The 21,085-nt window shown below is 36.9% G+C and overlaps 1 protein-coding gene across 4 annotated transcripts in view; it reads right to left on the bottom strand.

The window, feature by feature from the left end:
* TTLL7 (tubulin tyrosine ligase like 7) overlaps positions 1–21,085 on the bottom strand; it is a 154,098-nt gene that overhangs the window by 96,429 nt on the left and 36,584 nt on the right. For all 4 annotated transcript variants that reach the window (XM_046017964.1, XM_046017986.1, XM_046017980.1 and 1 more), the window contains exons 2-3: positions 3,923–4,118; positions 3,589–3,720 (exon numbers count right to left, since the gene is read on the bottom strand). In XM_046017964.1, the coding sequence (XP_045873920.1) occupies positions 3,589–3,720; positions 3,923–3,947 (157 nt within the window). In that variant the 5' untranslated portion in view covers positions 3,948–4,118. The remainder of the gene's footprint in view (positions 1–3,588; positions 3,721–3,922; positions 4,119–21,085) is intronic.

Genomic DNA, 21,085 nt, shown 5'->3' with positions numbered 1-21,085 from the left:
GCTGACCTGAGGGCTCACAGGGAGGGCAAGGACCGCAGCCACCCAGCCTGGGAGACTGCTGTAACTCACTCATAAGCTGTAAAAAATAAAGAGGCCAGAATAGCCGCTCACAAGCAGACCTATTCCTGAGCACAGGAGGTACATTGTCTGGGGTTGTTCAGAGATAACTGAGAAGACCTTAGAGAGAGATGGAACTGGCGGCAGTTCCAGAGGGAGGGAGTATAATGAACTACTAAAATGTACGCATGAATGTACACATGATGAACGTACACATGAACCAGTGAGGCTGGGAACATTCGGGTTACATAACAATAGTGGAAAAGATCCATTATTTCCTTAGATTCACAAAACCAAATCTGTAAGGTCAGTCATATATAAATCTCTTTTATTAAGAAATTCAAAGCTTGGAGAGCTGACAAAGTTGAACTTCAAAGAAAAACACAATGCCAGGTTGTTATAAAGTCCCTTTTCTCAGGTAAGCCATTTAATCAAATTTTTATTTGAACTGAAATTTTAGAAATCAATTGGAATCTTTTAAGGATATCATCCTCCACTGCATGGAAAACAAATTCCTTTAACACATCAGTTCCAAATAGAAACTTGTTGACAGCAAAAGCCTACCTCCATGCCTTGAAATGCTGATATTTTAGGAGCTCTCTTTTAAAAAGGGGGTAAAAAAATAATTGTCTCTACACTGAATTTCTACCAAACCAAACACTCCATTGGTAAAATAGAGATAACCATATGAACCATTTCCTCACATTTCCCTTTATATATTACATACCTCCCACTCCAATTCTTCTTGTCCCTATTAAATAAAAATTACCAAAAGTATACTCCTCATAATTTGTCCTATGATCTTTTCCCTTGATCCATAGAGCTTTCAGAGGCTGTTCAGGAGTTTTAAAAATAGGAATCCAACACTCTCTGAATCTTAGATATAGAAGATACATTTGTGTTTCTCAATTTAAATTTCAATTCACATTTTACTTAGGCAATATGATATAGTAAAAAGAAAACTGAATTTAGAAACAAATGAATTTAGGTTCAAGTTCCACTTTTATCATCTGTGAGAACTTGGGTAAGATGTTAACTCTCACTGGACTTGTTTATTCAACTTTCTATAAAGGATGTATAAAAATAATGTGGAATTTCATAATGTAATAATTATAGAACCAGTGAGAGAACACACTTCATTACTCCATATGTCTTCATATGTCTTCATAAGAAACTATAAGAGAAATTTCTCTCAAGCCTCAGGAATACAGAAATCATATGTCCTTCGAATAACCAATGATTTTATCTTCTGGGCACTGTTCAGTCTATAACTGATTATGTTTTAATATTTGCTTTGGTTGCTAGGAAGCTACAGAGAGTCTCACAGTATGTATTTTGTACTCTTACAGACCCCAAGATTCATCTTAGTTAATCGTCTTTATTTTCCCATGTTTGTCTTCTTAATGCTATTCATTTTCACTTCAAATTCACCTCACCATTAGAGTGTAGAAAGGCAGGGGAAAAGGAGGAAGGGAGTAATGCAGCCTATTTTACAGGGTTATTTGGAAGATTAAATGAGGTAATGCATTTGGAAATGTTTGGTCAACGGCTATAAAAATATTACTATTAAAACTATAGCAAAGTATTCTACATGAGGAAACAGGCAACACCAGGGCAAAAACACAGGTGTTCTGATTATGGCTTAAGTGTATTTCCATTATATAATTCAAAATGCCAAGAGAGCAGTAATTAAATTATAAGAAGTAAGGTGTTGCATAAACTTGCTTAAATAAGGGAAAAAGCAAGGTAGCTTTCTTTCTCCTTGACACATGGCCAATTCCCTCTTTCTCTTCCCTATACTTAGCTCTGTATTCTCCAAACAGTCCCTGATCCCAGGACTGAGCCAGGAATTCTGTTAAACATCTGAGGACTGAGCCAGGAATTCTGTTAAACACCACAGCACAGCAAGGAGGTAGGAATCAGTATAAAGAAAACTGGTGGTGGGTATTAAGGAGGACATGTATTGCACGGAGCACTGGGTGTTATACATAAACAACGAATCTCGGAACACTACATCAAAAACGAATGATGTGGGGGCGCCTGGGTGGCTCGGTGGGTTGGGCCGCTGCCTTCGGCTCGGGTCATGATCTCGGGGTCCTGGGATCGAGTCCCGCATCGGGCTCTCTGCTCAGCAGCGAGCCTGCTTCCCTCTCTCTCTCTCTGCCTACTTGTGATCTCTCTCTGTCAGATAAATAGATGAAATCTTAATAAAAAAAAAAATTTCTTAAAAAACGAATGATGTATGGTGACTAACATAGCACAATAAAAAAATTTTTTTTTAATTTTAAAAAAAGGATGCCAAGGCAACTTCAGCCTTGGGAAAATTTCCTGGGAAAGTGAGAGAGAACTGAATTGAAACACTCTCCTGTAGATCAAGGTTCCTTATGAACCCCACCAAAAACTTAAAGTAAATAATAGGATACCACCACCCATCAATCACTTTAACAATGGTCACCTTACTCTTGTTTCTAGAAAACATGCTGCAAACAAACCCTGAATCTTTCACATCTCACCCTCCCATGCTAACTCGCTTCAAGTCCCCACCTCTGAGGACCACTTATAGGAACAGAATATCAGGGTACCTCAATTCCAATGAAATATTCCCACTGATCATTCAAGAACTTTGGTGAATTACTATAAATGGAAATGAGACTCTCAAAGATGGATAAGAGTAAGAATAATTAACATACTTTGATTTTCCTTAACTCTCTCAATACAAAATGGCTAAGAAGAAGATTAGTTGAGTATTTCTGGTATTTGTTAAGAGTTCTGCAATGCTAGGGGCGCCTGAGGAGCTCAGTAGTTAAGCATCTGTCTTTGGCTCAGGTGGTGATCCCAGGGTCCTGGGATCCAGCCCCGCACCTAGCCCCGCATCTGGCCCCCTGCTCTGAGAGGACCTTGCTTCCTCCTCTCCAGCTATCCCTGCTAGTATTTCCTTTCTTGCTGTGTCTCTCTCTGTCAAATAAATAAAATATTAAAAAAAGAAAAAAAAAAAGAGTTTGGCAATGCTGGGCAAGTGTATCATAATTTAAGACAACTATTCTTCTTATCTACTCTCTATACCATAGATACTGCTTATACATAAAAACTGGAACTTCATTAATAAAAAGCAACAGCATCATCAAAAGAATTTTTTTAAAAACACAGAGAGAAATGTGTTATTCCTCTATTCCTGAAGTCAGTCATTGTTTGATAAATTGTTTGATAAAAATCTCAAAGTTTGTAATTTTTTAATTTTACATCTAACATTTTAATCTCTGTAATGTTTACTTCATACTTGATTTAAAAATTAAGTATTAATCAAAGTCACGTATATATAATACCATCCCATTAATAGCTAAAGCCTTTAGTTTACATTGACGTTCTTTCTGTTTATTAACATGTTAAATATCTCATTAAAAAGAACATTTTATAGAAGGCAATTAAAAATGAATTGCACAAACGGTATCTCCCTGAATTTCAACATTGTTTTCAACATCAAACCAGTCTTTCCAACAGTGATGAAAATCTCATGATTCTGAGGAGACCTACCAATTTCAAACTTTGTCCCAGCAACATTTGCTGTAATGGTTCCCTTCTTTTTCTTTTTTCTGACTTTCCTTTTCATTGTGCTTTGGTAAGGCAATTCTGTATTCAGATCCAGGGGAGAGGGTCCCTGAATAACTTTAAAAGAAATGTAAACCAATCAAGTATCACTAAAATAACAAAAATATCATAGCAGAGAACACAGATGCCCCCCCCACCAAAAAAAAAAAAAAGTAAAACTAAAAATTCTGGTTCGTTAAAAGTCCTCAATTAATTTTTCATTCTTAGAAAAAATTCTCAGTGATGATCTATAATAATATGATTATGTCAATCCACTTACCTCTTTCTTGAGGCAAAGATGGCATTATTGCCTGTGCCTGTTACAATGTGTGCTGTTGTACTAAGCTCTCAGGATATCTGGAAGGCCTGCATTAGTCTAAGTAGGATATGGCTCCAGATCACTGAAAGTTCCTATCATATTATCTTGGTGGAATCCTCAGATTTCAGGACACTGAAGTTATGGGATAAGAAGTTACCTGTAGGGATTTTAAAACAAAGTCATTTAGAAAACAATTTTTATGAAATGTTTCTGTTCTTTTTAAAAGTCAAGTAAAGGTGAAAGTTAATGTACATATTCAATCAACGAATATTTGTTAATTCATTAAACCTTATGCAAAATGCCAAGTGATGGCTCCCTGTCCTAAAAAGTGCACAGAGTAGAAGGGGAGATTTTATTTAAGTCATATATTTGCACACAATGAATAACATGCCATACACCAACAGTAACGATAACCATATTCACTACCAACTATTGAACACTTGCTGTCATGGGTCACTTAAGCCACTTAATCTTTCAACAAAACTATGAGGTAGAACTTTTATCCCTGTCTTACATTTAAGTAAACTGACCTCAGAAAGGACAAATCTTTACCAAAAAAAGTGACAAATTAAAATTAACATCTCTCCAATGTCAAAATCAGTACCCTTAATTAGGACTCCACATAACCTTTAACACAATGTCTGAAACAGGTACAGCATTACTTTTCATCTGAAACAGTGCAGTAAGTGCCAGGATAGAGATCACATAGCAAGAGAATATTTAAAAAAAAGGAATTTCTCATTAGGGAGGGAGGCAGTGGTTAGCGGGGAGGAAGGTGACGACTTTATAAAGTAGACCACATTTGAATTGTAGCTTAAAAAATGGAAACAATTTCGGAAAGGCAGAAAATGAGAGGAGTCGTTATTACAATGAGCTTATCTGGGCACATAGAGGAATGCTGTAAACATTTTTTAATGAACAAATTTGATTTGGCTACACCTCAGCATGGCATATATGACACCTGTATTTTCACTGTGTATGTAGAACCCAGGTATTCATGCCCTGACTATACTGCTCAGTCTATACTATCAATTTCCTAATTTTCCCCTTCACAATGTAAGAATTGTTGAATTCTTGGAAATGTCTCTAAACACAATGAAAAATTATAAAAGTTATCATGACAAACAAAGGTATGGTATCAATCCATTTACCAGGAGATTATTAGGTTTATCAGAAATTCAACTATGTAAAATGTGACTCATATACATCACACCCAATAGTCATTATTAATAATAAGATTCATTATTAAAGAAAATTTAGATCTTAGTTTGTTCTCAGGTACCATTTTTAGTGGAATAATTACCTACACTAATTCAATCTGAAAGCTAGGAAATATTTATTACAGACCAACTGTGGGTAGCACTGTTAGGAATCTAAAATATCTTACCTTATTAACAAACCTGGAATTTAGATACGACTTCTGCAATTTTCGAGATAAATTAAGTCTAAATAAGTTAAATAAATCAAGGTAACAATTTATAAATAGAAAACCTAGGCTTTGAGCCCCATTCTGTCCAATTGTTCATACTATTCACAAAGCCCCATTATTTTCAGACACTGTGCTAATATGCTATGTAGATGTAAAAAAAAATTTTCACAACCCAATTGTATTACAAGCTGCAAGATATGGGCATATTGAGGGAAATCTCAATACTTCAGACCAAACAGAGAAATCACAGTAAACACCCCTAGCCTGATCAAAGCTCGCAATTCCAAGCTGGAAACAGACTGGATTACTTTTCAGAATAAAAGAAAGGAGTGATCTAAAGTTCAGTGTGATTTCTTTCTGGAAGCTCTCTGATACCTCAGGGAGGTAACGATTTGGGTTTATAAGTCCTTGTCCAACATCTTGTTACTGGAGTAAACAAAGATCCTCTTATGGAAACAGAGTACGTATTACATTGAAAGTAGGTGACAAAGTCAACAAGAGTGTGAGACAATGTCTGCCTAACTATACTGACAATAAATTAGTAATTGTTACAGGCTCTAAAACAGATTTGTTAATTTGACTTAAATAATGAGCCAAACACTCTGATTAGAACAAGCTCAGAACAAGAACTATTATCTCTTCCCCTACCACACAAGAATTTAAAGGCCTTTAATTTAGTCTCACCACATATTTGCCCTATTTAATTGCATTTATGTTTTGGTAAAAAACAGTAAGAGTGCTTTAACAAACTCAAGAACTTCATTCTACCGTCCAATTCTAATCATTTCACTTTATTCTTAGTGAGAGACGTGAGACGACAGACTGATCACACCACTCAAATGAGCCATGGTTACCTACTTTTCAGAAGCACACAGCATGGTTCAGTTACCTCCGAAATACTTTAGCCAAGGGTTTCTTAAGCTTGGCTGCAAAGTAGAATCACTTGAGGAACTTTTGAAAATCCTAGTAACCAAACCATACCCCAGACCCCCAGTGGGGCCCAACTATCAGCATGTTTTAAGCTTTCCACATAACTATATCATGCAGCCAAGACTGACAACCTCTGCTCTAAGTATATAGTAACACTGAATCAAATAATAGTTAGTCATAACATACACATATCCAAAAAAAAGTAAAACAAAGAAAAAAAACTCAGCACCTATATAAAAAAAAGGCCAAGTATTTAGGTAAAAATCATCCATTAAAATCCTCATTTCTAGTTGAAGTAAACAAACTGAAACAAAAAAAAGAATTAGAAAATCAGCAGGAATTGGTTTCTCTTTTTTTATTTTTTTTATTTTATTATTGTGTTATGTTAGTCACTATACGGTACATCAATAGTTTTTTTTTCTTTTAAGATTTTATTTATTTATTTCACAGAGAGAGAGATCACAAGTACGTAGAGAGGCAGGCAGAGAGAGAGAGGAGGAAGCAGGCTCCCCGCGGAGCAGAGAGCCCGATGCGGGGCTCGATCCCAGGACTCTGAGATCATGACCTGAGCCAGAGGCAGCAGCTTAATCCACTGAGCCACCCAGGCGCCCCACATCAATAGTTTTTGATGTACTGTTCCATGATTCATTGTTCATGTATAACACCCAGTGCTCCATGCAATCCGTGCCCTCCTTAATACCAATCACCAGGCTCACCCATTCCCACACTCCTGTCCCTTCTAAAACCCTCATTTAGTTTCCTGGAGCCCACAGTCTCTAACAGTTCGTCTCCCATTCTGATTTCCCCTTTCATTTTCCCCTTCCTTCTCCTAATGTCCTCCATGCTATTCCTTATGTTCCACAAATAACTGAAACCACATGATAATTGACTTTCTCTGCTTGACTTATTTCACTTAGCATATTCCCATCCAGTCTCATCCATGTTGATGCAAAGTTGGGTATTCATCATTTCTGATGCCTGAGTAATATTCCATTGTATACATGGACCACATCTTCTTTATCCATTCATCTGCTGAAGGGCATTTCAGCTCTTTTCACAGTTTGGCTATTGTGAACATTGCCGCTATGAACACTGGGGTGCAAATGGCCCTTCTTTTCACTATATCTGTATCTGTAAATATCCAATAGTACAATTACTGGGTCATTGGGTAGCTCTATTTTTAACATTTTGAGGAACTTCCACACTGTTTTTCTATGTGGCTGCACCAACTTACATACCCACCAACAGTGTAAGAGGGTTCCCTTTTCTCCACAACCTCTCCAACACTTGTTTCTTGCCTTGTCAATTTTTGCCATTCTAACTGGTATAAGGTGTATCTCAATGTGGTTTTATAATTTGAATTTCCCTAATGGCTAATGATGATATCTGCAAATGACACTACAAAGGGCTGATATCCAAGATCTATAAAGAACTTCTCAAACTCACCACCCAAAAAACAAATAATCAAGTCAAAAAATGGGCAGAAAACATGAACAGGCACTTCTTAAAAGATGACATACAAATGGCAAACAGACACAGAAACTAATTTCTAAGACAAACAAGCAATTTTACTTTGCAAATAAAGAAGTCATTTCCAAAAGGAATCAATTTCCCAAAATGTTAAGCAAATGGAAACCTCAAATGTAGAAGCTCAAGTGTTACCATGGAAAACAATAGATACATAAGACTAAAACAAAAAAACTGTAATTCCAATACATTTGTGTTGGAGTGCCCTTTCTTCCCAATTCTTCACATTGAATTACAACTTAAAATTCAGATAAACTTCCACTTTTCTCTTAAAGCTTCCTCTGATTATGTTTGAAGAAATTCATTTCTCCCTCTTCCATCCTATCACAGAGGCCATCATATCACCAACCATGAATTAGGAAGGTAAACTCTGCAAAGACAAGTGGTTTTCTTCTATCTTGTTCACTCTTCTGCTCCCAGAGCTTAGAATATTGCCTGACATAATGCTAAAGAAGCACATATTCATGTTACTTACTGCCTGGGAGTAAAGAGAGTTAGTCATGGAGTTCTGAGAAGCAAATACATATCATTTACAAAGATTACTTTCACATTTTTAAATGAAAAAGCAAAGTACCTAAAAGTTTACATTTGGGTAAAATAACAAGAAAATGTGGAATATATGCATTGAGTAGTGGTGGTCTGCTGTGGCTGGGGGCAGAGCTAACAAAGACTTACTTTCATGTACAACTTTTAGTATTCTGTGCATGTATTACCTATTTAAGAAGTAAAATATATGTGATAAAATTGTGTTACAACATTAACATGTTAATAACAAAACACATCAAACTTTGTATTTCATTTATTTTCCTTAAAGATTTATTTATTTGAGAGAGCCTGCATGCACATGAGCTGGGGTAGGGGGAGCAGAGGGAGAGGGAGAGGGAAACGGAGAGAAGCAGACTCCCCACTAAGCACAGGGCACTACATTCAATCTCACAGTGCAAAAGGAATGAATTGATTTTTCCCAGTGGTGGGATTAAGGAGGGCACCTATTACATTCAGCACTCGGTGTGGTGCATAAACAATGAATCTTAGAACACTGAAAAAATAAAATTAAATTTAAAAAATCAAAATAAAATATTTTGCCAACCAATGAAGATAGCATTGGTGGTATTTTTGAATCAACAAGATGAACACAAAACATCTTTTGTATAAATTACACAAGAGAAACTCAGATCTTCCCAACAATCCCCAGAAATACATACCCTGGTGAATGCTATATTAAATGGGTTCTTCATATATACTGGTGAAATTTTAGCTTACCATGGATTGCTAAAACAATCTTCATTAAAGATCAGTGGAAACCAAAATTAGGTTAAGTTGAAAATACATAAAATAACATTAAATAAAAATTTAATAAAAGTTGTTTTTATGGTGAGGGGAGGGAAGAAGAAAGAAATAGATATAAACCAGTACCTACTGTGTACCAAGCATCTTCACATAACTTTGTGTGTATTTACCTCACTCAGTAAATGCCCCAGTATGTTTTATTCTAATTTTACATATAGGAAAATTTAGACTTCATGGCTAAGTAACTTGCCCAAAGTCACACCTAACATATGACAATGAAGAGGCTTGTCTCTAAATTCCATGACATTTTCCACTTTGTATGTTAACTCCAAAATTCAGTCTTTAAATATGATATATTGAAGATTTCACAAAGAAGCTCAATTCTGCTTGCCTGGAACTATTTTAAAAGCTAGGGAATGAGAGCAAGAAAATCAGGCTATGGTTTAAAATGTAGTTGAGATCACAAAGTTGCATGAGAATTATTAATCTCTCTTCTTTGAACACCAGGCAGCTATCGATATTCAGACTGTCTTCCTATTTTTTTCCTTCATGAAGGTACTACAATTCAACAAGTACTCTCATGTAGCAGTATCTATTCTCAGTGAACATAACAGATAACAATTTTCTTTCTTTGTGGTGCTTGCATTCTAGTGTGGGAGAGACAAACAATAACAGCAAACATATTAAGTAAACCATAGAAAATGCGAAGTAGGGAGAGTCAGCACAACTGGTCAGGAGATCAGGAATGTAGGGGAAAAGGAAGGAGAAGAGTTGGAAGGAAAAGTTTTAAATACTGAATCCAGATAGCCCTCATTGGGAAGGTGATATTTCAAGGAGGATAATGACATGTCTCAATTGGAGTTGATAAAAAACCAAATGTATCCTGGAACACTGAAAAGAAATAAAATAAAATGGAAAAAAATAGATATATATGTGTACATACGTGCATGAAAGCATGTGAGGATGTGAACATGTGTGATGGGGAGGGAATGGGGAAACATCATTTCTGAGTACTGAACACTCTTAAAGCCCTCCAATATGGTTCTTTTTCCTAAATCCTGGTGTTCCTAAGTATCTATTTTCTATACTGATTTTTAAATTACTATATTTACACTGACAAGGAGAACAAACATGTTTCACAGTATATATAACTAGTTCAATGTACTTTTGATAGTGTATCACTCTTCTGATGGACAGGGAGATAGGAGGGGCAGGGAGATCCCAACCTTTCCGTGTACTTTGTGTCCCCATTACTGTCAATAGATTTTCACACACTGCTAACTCTCTTTGGTTCTTGTCTCTTAGCATCATAGTTTTTGGCATCTAAATTACTCCCATCCCCCTTTCATACTTACTGCCCTATTGTATGGCTTTTCAGTTCTCAAAACCCATCAAGAAGAATCTGTATTAGGACAGGCTACACTTCATGGCAAAAACATCCCTAAATCTCAGGAGCTTAAAATAACTATGGTCTATTTCTTAATCATGCTACATATCCAACAAAGACCAGCAGGGGTGCTCTGCATTTCACAGTCACACAGGAACCCAAGCTGTTACAGCAGCAATCATCCTAAAACCAGCCACTGCACCAGAGGGAAAGAGTTTTGAAGGATCTCATATAGGCAACTAATAACACATAAAATTTCTACTCACAAGTCAATGACCTAAATAAGTCACATGACCTCTACCAACAAGAGTTCTGGAGTACAGTCATACCATATGGCCAATTGGAATAAAAGCCACCTGGGTGGCTCAGTTGGTTAAGCCACTGATGCTTGATTTTTGGCTCAGGTCATGATCTCAGGGTCATGGGATTGAGACCTCTGTCGGGCTCCACGCAGGGCATAGAGCCTGATAAAGATTCTCTCCTTCCCTCTCTCTTTGCCCCTCCCATAAGAAATGAAAGCTAGTAAGTAACACTAACAACCATTAACCATCACAGATTCCAGTCAATTAATTACTCCCTATTTTAAATTTGCCACCTACCCCTGGACACTATTTTCTAGTTCTCCATAGCTCCACTTTATAGTCTGACTGAAAAAAAGGTGGGGGGGAGCTGAGACTTGTACTGAGTCCAGTCCACCCCTTGACTTTACACAATGGATAATTAAACATCTCTATCCTTGGCCGCTATGGACTGTAATAACACTGATGAGGACAAGGAAGAAAGGGAGAAGGATGGGATTGATGCAGTCACTTAATGTAAAACATGCTATGTGCCCAGGCACTCTTCTAGGTTTTTATATATAAAACTGATCTTCTGGGGCGCCTGGTAGCTCAGTCGGGTAAGTGTCTGCCTTCAGCTCAGGTCATGATCCCAGGGTCCTGAATCAAGCCCCACATTGGGCTCCCTGCTCAGTGGGAAACCTGCTTCTCCCTCTCCCACTTCCCTCTGCTTGTATCCCCCTCTTGTTCTCTCTTTCTCTGTCAAATAAATAAATAAATAAAATCTTTAAAAATTAAATAAATTAATAAATAAATAAAACTCTGATCTTCACAACCGTGAAATATGCCCTGTTATTATTATCCACATAGCTGTCTAAAGAAGAGATGTATAATGAACAATGACATTGAAACACAAGGTATAAGAAAATTTTAAAATAATAATTCTACAAATCTGCCTAGAAGTAATCTTCTCTGCATTTCTAAACTGTAATTATCTGATGAAAGATGTTCCTACTATTACTTCAAAATAATTGAAAAATATTAAATATAGCAAAAATTATATCAAATTAAGCTTTTACTTTGGGGAAAAACACTCTCCACATATATGGTGTATTACTGTAAAGAAGTTATTGCATATTGCAGTCAGAAATCTATTACTTCATGAAAATTATCAAAATGAGGCAGGTTTTTTTTGTGCATAAAGAAGGTAATGCTTCCAGACATCAGGTCATGAATACAATTTTGTCTATTGTTGCACTGTAACACATCATTAAATTTCAGCACTTGGTCCCCAAGCCAAATTTGATAAGCTATTATTATTTTCAAAGAGATAGTGCTTTTTCTTAAGTATAAGAAAATGAAAGTGAGTGAAATGTGTGCCAATGTTTAAACATTAATATCCGAAATGTTTCTTATTTGATATTATCAGGATTGGATTTAATGTGATCTCTAGACCAGGGGCTTCTCAAACTTAATGGCAAGCCAATCATCTGGGAATACTGTTGAAGCTCAGATTCTGATTCATTAGTTCTAGGGTGGGACCTGTGAGTCTACTTTGCTAACAAGTCCCCAGGCATGCTGGTCCACAGCTCACACTTAGAGGAGCAAGGTTCTAGATGACCACAATGTTTAATACTATGCTGACATAATATTTTTAACTTAAAGTCTTTCTGTATAACATGTGACAATTACAAAATTATAAAAATGATTTTAAAATTCATATAAGTGATGTAAAATTACATATTAATGTTAAAAGGCCCCATGAGTCAAAAAAATAAAAATAAAAAATTAGGAAATGTTGACCTAGAGCAGTGGTTCTCAAAATATGGTTCAGGAACAGCAAGCAGTGTCAGCATCACCTGGTAATTTATTAGACATGCATATTCTTGGGCTCAACCCCAGAATTTTTTAATCAAATTCTGGGGGTAGGCCCCAACAACTGACAAGCCCTGCAGGTGATTCTGATGTAGGCTAAAGTTTCAGAACCACTGGACTAGAAGGACAACAGCTAGTAGCATGGGCAAACTCCCAGGAAATGGAGGACACTACTGCTGGAGTCTGCTGGAGTCCACTCCCACCCCACTGGTCTTCTAAAGTAGAACCACGTGGATGACTTAGAAATCCCCTGGCCAAGCAAGAAATGCAGGAGAAAATATTTGCCAAGCTGGACTCTGAGCAGCGAGAAAGGAAGACACTTGCTACAAAGGATCTCATTTACTACTGGAGTAAGCCCTGCTAAATGAGGTGAGGTTTTGTTAATCTAGAAAAACAGTTTACATTCCTTCTTTGAGCCCAAACTAGCTACCAATGCTGACCAACCAAGACATTTGTTTTAAAGATAATCTACCAAAAATCATTAAACATATGAGGAAGATTAACAGCAACCACAAGGATTAATAATATACTCTCTCCTCCAAAGCACTGAGCCAAGAGCATGGTAACTTGACCTTTTTAGAAATGAAAAGTTGGGGGGAGGCGGGGAGAAGGGCTGCAGATGGACAACAACATTGTGTATATTGTTGGTGCACACATACAATGAAAGTACTACACAAGAAAAAATAAATGAACCAGAACTACATGACGAATCACGCAAGTAAGGCTGAGAAATACAAACATTAGTATACTATTAATATAAAGTTTAAAAAATTAGATAAAATAATAACACACGGTATACACCATACATGTATGGTCAGTTAGGAATTAATACATATTAAATAAAAGTGTAAAGAACTACATGGGGATGATAAACATCAACTCTGACACCTCTTGAGTGGAAAGGAGAGGATGCAATAGCCAGTCCTGTCCTACAGAGAAAAAGCACCAAAGATGTCATTCCTAACGTAAAGAATGAATATACTTTTATCATGGCTTAGCTTTCTGAAATAATAGGTAAAAATAAAATAGCCAAGATTCTTTTGTTCGAACCATCATATGTTTCCTTGGAAAAATTGTGTTCTAAGTCACACTGTTGGAAACTGAGGTCTGATCCTGACTCACAAGTAATGTGGAGTCAGTGACAGACTTAAAGAGGAGTAACACAATCCAATTTTCTTTTTAATAGACTACGCTGACAGTAATCATGAGCACTGGATGGGAGAGGGGCAAGAATGGAGACAGGGTCCTAAGAGGGTGTTACAAAATCCAGAAGAGAGATGGTACGAGCTTGCTCACAGATAGTAGCAAAAGATACAGGGCAAAAGAATACTGTTACTACAGAACAGGAACAGAAGTTGGTGATCAATAAAAGAAAAGTAATCTCAGACAACCTGCATATTTCTGATTTAGAGGAACTGGGTAGAAGATGGTATCATTCATCAAGAGAACGCCTGCAGAAAGAAGAGTCACTTTGAGGGGTAAGATGGTATCAGTTTTATATTTGCAGGAAAGGACAGACAGAAAAAAAATAGAAAATTACACAACAGAATTAGTGACTGACTGTAGATAAGGAAAGCCTCTACTTTTATATATAAAATGGTTTAATTAAACACAGAAAGGTCCATTCCAAAGCTAATGGCTCCCATTTCTGTGCTCTCTGCCAAGAAATTACAATAGATTTTCAAAATGCCCAGCTGCCTATCTGGTGAACAAATGACATCACCCAAACAAAAGTCCTAACAATAATACATTGGCACCACTCATTGTGTGTACAATTTTAAAAGGTTTTCAGAGAAGCTACTTACTCCCTGAACATAGAAACTTTTGTATCCCTTTCTCGGAGTGGGTATATTCCAAAAGGCTAGATCTGTAGTGTTTTAGACCTGAAAAAAAACATTTGATCAACCACTTCCAAAAACCTGAAAGAGGCCAAGTGTGACATTATATAAGAATAAACAGAAGAACTATTTGTTCATTCTAGTTACAATTAAAATTGACTTTGAGCAACGGTAGCTCCCTCTAACATACTGCTTGTTTTCCAAATTGCTTTCACCTGCTTCTTATTTGTTTAATGTTTTTGATTTAATTGCAGCATCCACAAAAAACCATCCACTAAGTTCTGTGGAATGTATTATCTTGGAAATTTAGCCTAGTATGACATGAAAAAAAACAAACTAATAAATAGGTAATGATAATACAGCATACCTTGAAGGTACTGTTCCCTTATTAATAGCTGTTTTATTTTCAGTACTTAAAATTATGAAAAGGGCTTATTCAGTAAATGTTGAACTAAATAAATTTCAAAAAGGTTAACATCTATAATTCAGTTAATAAAGGGACAAAACATGGACGGGACTGGAGGTGCTTGTGCTGAGTGAAATAAGTCAAGCAGAGAGAGTCAAGTATCACATGGTTTCACTTATTTGTGGAGCATAACAAATGACATGGAGGACATTGGGAGATGGAGAGGAGAAGGAAGTTGGGGGAAATTGGAAGGGGAGGCGAACCATGAGAGACTATGGATCTGAGAAACAACCTGGGGGTTTTGAAGGGGGGGGTGGGAGGTTGGGGGAACCAGGTGGTGGGTAATAGGGAGGGCACATGTTGCATGGAGCACTGGGTGTTGTGCAAAAACAATGAATACTGTTACGCTGAAAAAATAAATTAATTAATTAAAAAAATAAAAATAAAAAATAAAGGGACAAAAGACAAGGTGATTTCATAAAATGCTCAAGTAGAGTTAAAAGCCATGATGGGTTTATTTCCTTTAGAATATAATCCTGCAGTTCTAATTCTCAGTAGACTAAAAGAAGTCTCACTTGCTCCTTAGGAATAACATGTGATGTTATCAGTTAATTTTTGCATATATCACTCACTTTTGTGAATCCATTTGCCTCCTCTCATTCCCTTGCCCTGCAAAGAACAATACCGTTCTAATAGAGTTGAGCCTCACATCCTCAAAACCCCCAACCTGTGCTTGACTACACCAAGACTTCTCTTGTTCTAAGCTATGGAGTTGGAACTGTGGTCCTGGGGATGCAGCTCTCCCTAACTTTCAGTAACCTAGATCACAAGGTAAAAGAGAGGGACTAAGAGAAGCAGAAAATTTCTAAAATACCCAGTTCTCTGTTCTGTGCCAGAAAATGCACAATAGATATCAAAATGTGCAGCTGCTTAGCTGGTGAACAAATGACATCACCCGAATGTCATCTGATACCAACATTTATAGTTTTAAATGTCCAAAACTTAACTCTTTAACTTCCCCCTGAAAACCTGGCACTTCCTCTTATGTCCCTTATCTTGGCAGAGGACATCACTACAGCCAAACATCTAATAGGCAGATAAATTAGAATCATCTCTTGTTTGGTTAGTTTATTTATTTATTTATTTGAGAGAGAGAGAGAGAGAGAGAATGAGCAGGGTGGGGGGTGGGGGAAGAGCAGAGAAAGAAAGGGAGAAGCAGACTCCCAGCTGAGCAGGGAGCCCAACCCTAGGCTCAATCCCAGGACCCTCACATCATGACCTGAGCTGAAGGCAAACATTTAACTGACTGAGTCACCCAGGTGCCCCAGTCAAAACCATCGTTAACTCTTACTTTGAGTCTCTTATTTGACACCAATTCACTGCACACCTCGTTACCAGTTTTAGGGTATGATTAGTTTTATTATTTATATTTCTACCTACTTCTAAAATAGTTTTAAATCTTATATATATATAAAATTCATTGGGTGGTTAAATAAGCCTCCTATGTCATCCATATCAGTTAATAACACGTGTCCAAAAACCACTAGCTACCTGCCTAATAGCCATTCACTAGTTCTTCCATACTAACAAAATACTTACTGGGTTGTTAAGGGTGGCATTTGCCCCAGTATGAATAACCATATTTCCCAGACTTCCTTTCAAGTGTATATGGTCATGTGACCAATTCCTAGTTATTGAGAGAAAAGTCTAAGTTGTTGAGTAGGAAAGTCGACAATTGGTAGACACTCATTTACTTGCTTTGTTTTTTCCCCTTCCAGCCTGGAACATAAATGCAACTGCAGGAGCTGCAGCAATTCGAAGAGACATTGGTTTCATCGTGGAAATGCTACATCAGTCTTGGACTGCCTACATCCAGAGAAAGTAAACCGCCATCTTGTTAAGCCATTATTATTTTAAGTTTCTGTTATCCCCATCTAAATGCACCTTGTAATGGACGCGCTATGTCAATACAAATTATTGTTTTGGTTTCTGAAAAAGAAATATCAGCCTAAATGCACAGTCATGACCACAATGCCTTTGGACATATCATTTTTGCCACAGCCCACATTTAACTATTTCCTGTGAACAGTAATCTGGATATCCACTGGTAAAGCACTATTCCCCTTCAATCTATGTGCTTTAGATGGAGTTGATGCCAATCCTGGCTCCAATGCTGGACAAATGACTTAGATCTAAAATAACTGTGGAATCCCATCTTCCTGGCCATGCAACTGGTTCAGAGACAAACACAGGATCCAAATAAGACCAGCAAGAGTCAAGCCCAGAACTCATTTCCAGATTCTTAAAGTATATAGTTTCTCTTTTGAGCCAGATTTGAATCTGAGATGGTACCTACCTGCATTGCTGGTCCCCATCTCAAGCCTACACAAAACCTAAGGATGCAGCCATATAAAGAAGGCAGAAAGATAGATAACACGTTCCCAAACTTTTCAGCAACAGAAACTAAAAAATTTCTTTTTTGCTTCAACCAGGTTCCTAACCAATACAAATAATAATGAATTTAATTTCCATTTTTAATTCTGTTTTTTAAATAAAGAGAATTACCTCAAATGTCCTTGCACAAAATGCCACAACTCAAATGAAATAAAAGGAGGCATCATCTACATTTCCTCCATGAGACAACTGGCTCCCAGGCAGCAGCTTTAAAAATGTCTTTTAATTTACATATTCCTCAATCTCAAACGCAGAGTCTGAAATATCGGAGCTAAACTGCTGAGCTGCTGTATCACAGGAATACTATTTGTTAGGATGTTTTGAGCTTAAGATAAGAAATTTTCAATGGTATTAACTTCTAGAATCAGGTAAATTTGTCACGGCTTTCAAATCCCTATAAATTAAATTAAATCCCAGTAAAATTATGCCATGGTCTGAGAGTCATGCAATCAAGGTTCAGAAAATCCATACAGAAAAAAGAAAATGAACAGGCTGAGTTCATATAATGCTCTGCCTGTCTCCATCAGCTAAACTAAGATGTATAAAACGGTTAGATCTTAAGGAAGGAAAGAATAATACAATTATTTTGTTTCTAGGTGCAAAATAAGACACAATGTGTCTTACAATGAACATAATCTTAACTATGATGAAAAATAGCAGTGTATTAACTATCAGAATTTCTAGTGTGTAGACACTGTGGGCTTTTCCTCTATGCTAGCAGTTCTCGAAATTAAATGTGTATCAGAATCTCCTGGAGAGCTTAAATAAGATTGCTGGGCCCCAACCCTGAGCTTGTAGTTCAAGGCAGCACAACTCATACAAGACCAATCTTTAAAGGCCAATCTTGTAAAGAAATAAAATACTAATAGCCTTTATCTAACAGGCCCACTATTAAGAAAACTAATTAAACTTAACTATGTTTCAGTAAGTTTAGCTTATTTTAAAATACGAATATTTCCCAAAAGTCATTCCAGGCATTTAAAAACACCATCTCTCTGGAGCTGTAATCTTTGATGTGAAACTAGTCCTTTTATGGAAATGCAAAGGAAAGAACTATTTTTGTCCTTTATTCTAATGAACAATAATGGAACACAGAACAGAAGCTTTGCCTAAAGTTAACCAGACAGCAGTAATATAACATCTATAGATGCTATACTCTCAAGTAGTATGAATTTATTTTCTAATTGTTCTTTCTTTCTTGGCCTCTCCATTTCCTTTATACATGGAATAAGTAAACACTATCAAGGTATATCACAAATCTGTTTAAAAGTTTACTTATACCGGGGCGCCTGGGTGGCTCAGTGGGTTAAAGCCTCTGCCTTCAGCTCAGGTCACAATCTCAGGGTCCTGGGATAGAGCCCCGCATCAGGCTCTCTGCTCTACAGGGAGCCTGCTTCCTCCTCTCTCTCTGCCTGCCTCTCTGCCTACTTGTGGTTTCTATCTGTCAAATAAATAAATAAAATAATAAAAAAAAAGTTTACTTATACCTTCATTATTTCATTACATTTCTAATTATAGCAATAAATATTTTTTAATGCTAATCATTTTATAAGATGCTCTTGTGAGGGGGAAAAAAAATGTGCCCGGCTTTTACTATCTACATTTTCTTTTAGCAAAGTTAATTAGTAAATCCCAAATTACCCAAAAGAATTCATCCAAAACATATATGATATACAACTATATCAACATAAATACACTCAAGAATGAAAGTTGATCCAAAATATCTATAAAATTATGTATGTAAACATATATAACATCTATATATAACATGAGTCTCAGTGTTGTAAGTTAAATATTATACTAAATCAACAAAGCTGATTTTCAGTTATGCCTCATAAGATTTGGGTTAACTATTTTTAAATCTTGCCTAGTATTCAAAATATCCATGTACACAAGCCTCACTAGGGGAAAAAAAAAACTTTAATCAACGTATTGCAGAATTATCATCTACTTCTGTCTTGAACTGGCTTTGGTGACTGTTACATTACTGGATTTTATACTACCAGATTATTTTTAAAAGCTTCATTTATATTTTCCCAATCTATTGAAAAAAACAGGTTCGCTTTCATAAAGGATATGTAAAAGAAAAAGAAGCAATAACATTATATACTTGGTATGCAATTTTAAATATTGTCTCTATCTACATTATTGCTTTCTGCTATTGTTTGATTAAACTTCCATTTGAATGTCTTCTTTAAACAGCTATAATATAACCTTCTGGGCAGTGCATATATGCAACATTCTCCACAGCACTACACATCTTCAAAATGTGGGTGGGCCTCATTCAATTACCTGAAGGCCTTAAGAGAAAGCACACAGAGGTCCCCCAAGAAAAGAGGAAATTCAGCCTTTGACTATCTTTTTTTTTTAAGATTTTATTTATTTATTTGACACAGAGAGAGAGATCACAAGTAGGCAGAGAGGCAGGCAGAGTGAGAGGGGGAAGGAAGCAGGCTCCCTGCTGAGCAGAGAGCCATCCCCCCCCCACCGATGGCGGGGCTTGATCCCAGGACCCTGAGACCACAACCTGAGCTGAAGGCAGAGGCTTAACCCACTGAGCCACCCAGGCGCCCCAGCCTTTGACTATCTTTGGACTTGAGCTGCAACATCAGCTCTTCCCTGGGTCCCAGCTTGACAACCTACTCTGCACATTTTGGACCTCCATAGTCATATACATACTCAATCTCCATAATCATATAACCCAATTCATACTCATTTATTCTCTCTCTTTCTCTCTGTCTCTCACCCCATTTCCATCTGCTCTTACCTCTCTTTATGTGTGCGTGTGCATGTGTATTACTGGTTCTATTTCTCTAGGGAAGCCTGACTAATATATTCATTATTCTACGGGGTCAGCTACATTTCTTTTTTTTTTCTTTTTAAAGAGTTTATGTATTTATTTGACAGACAGAGATCACAAGTAGGCATAGAGACAGGCAGAGAGAGAGGGGAAATAGGCTCCCTGCTGAGCAGAGAGCCCAATGCGGGGCTTGATCCCAGGACCCTGAGACCATGACCTGAGCTGAAGGCAGAGGCTTAACCTACTGAACCACCCAGGTGCCCCAAGGGTCAGCTACATTTCATGAGACTAAAAATCTATTCTGAAATACTCTTTAAGGCAAGAAGTTTCTGGAGAAAATTATATACCAGCCTAAATATAACCAAGGCCTAAACTATAGATGGTACATTATTACAAAAAGAATGAATCATACAACTGTCTAAAGAACGACTTATGAGAGTTATCTCTAGAATACAAGTGGTAATGGGGACGGCACGTTTTGCATGGAGCACTGGGTGTTGTGCAAAAAGAATGAATACTGTTACGCTGAAAAAATAAATAAAATGGAGAAAAATATATTAAAAAAAAAGAATACAAGTGAGGAAATGAGTAGATAACAGACTACTCCATAATTACCATCATATTTCTTTGATTCTCAGCAATACTGTTTGGTTTCCTAAGAACTTTAAAACATCTGAAATTGTGATGCATCTTATAATCACTGTCAGCCAGGTGGCAGTCCTGAGCGGCTATCATATGCCTGTGTCTACACATCAAAATTAGCCAACTCCATGCCAGGTGCTGAGAGAAAAACTCAGATGTATAATAATAATGGAACACTCTTTTATGAAATGTTGCAATACCGACTCTCCATGACACAGAGGATGATGATGTCTGGAAGAGCCTGCACAATGAATGAAGGAGACATTCA

This window comes from Meles meles, chromosome 1 (assembly GCF_922984935.1).
Source record: "Meles meles chromosome 1, mMelMel3.1 paternal haplotype, whole genome shotgun sequence".
Taxonomy (NCBI): Eukaryota; Metazoa; Chordata; class Mammalia; order Carnivora; family Mustelidae; genus Meles; species Meles meles.
This window is presented reverse-complemented; position numbering and strand designations above follow the sequence as displayed.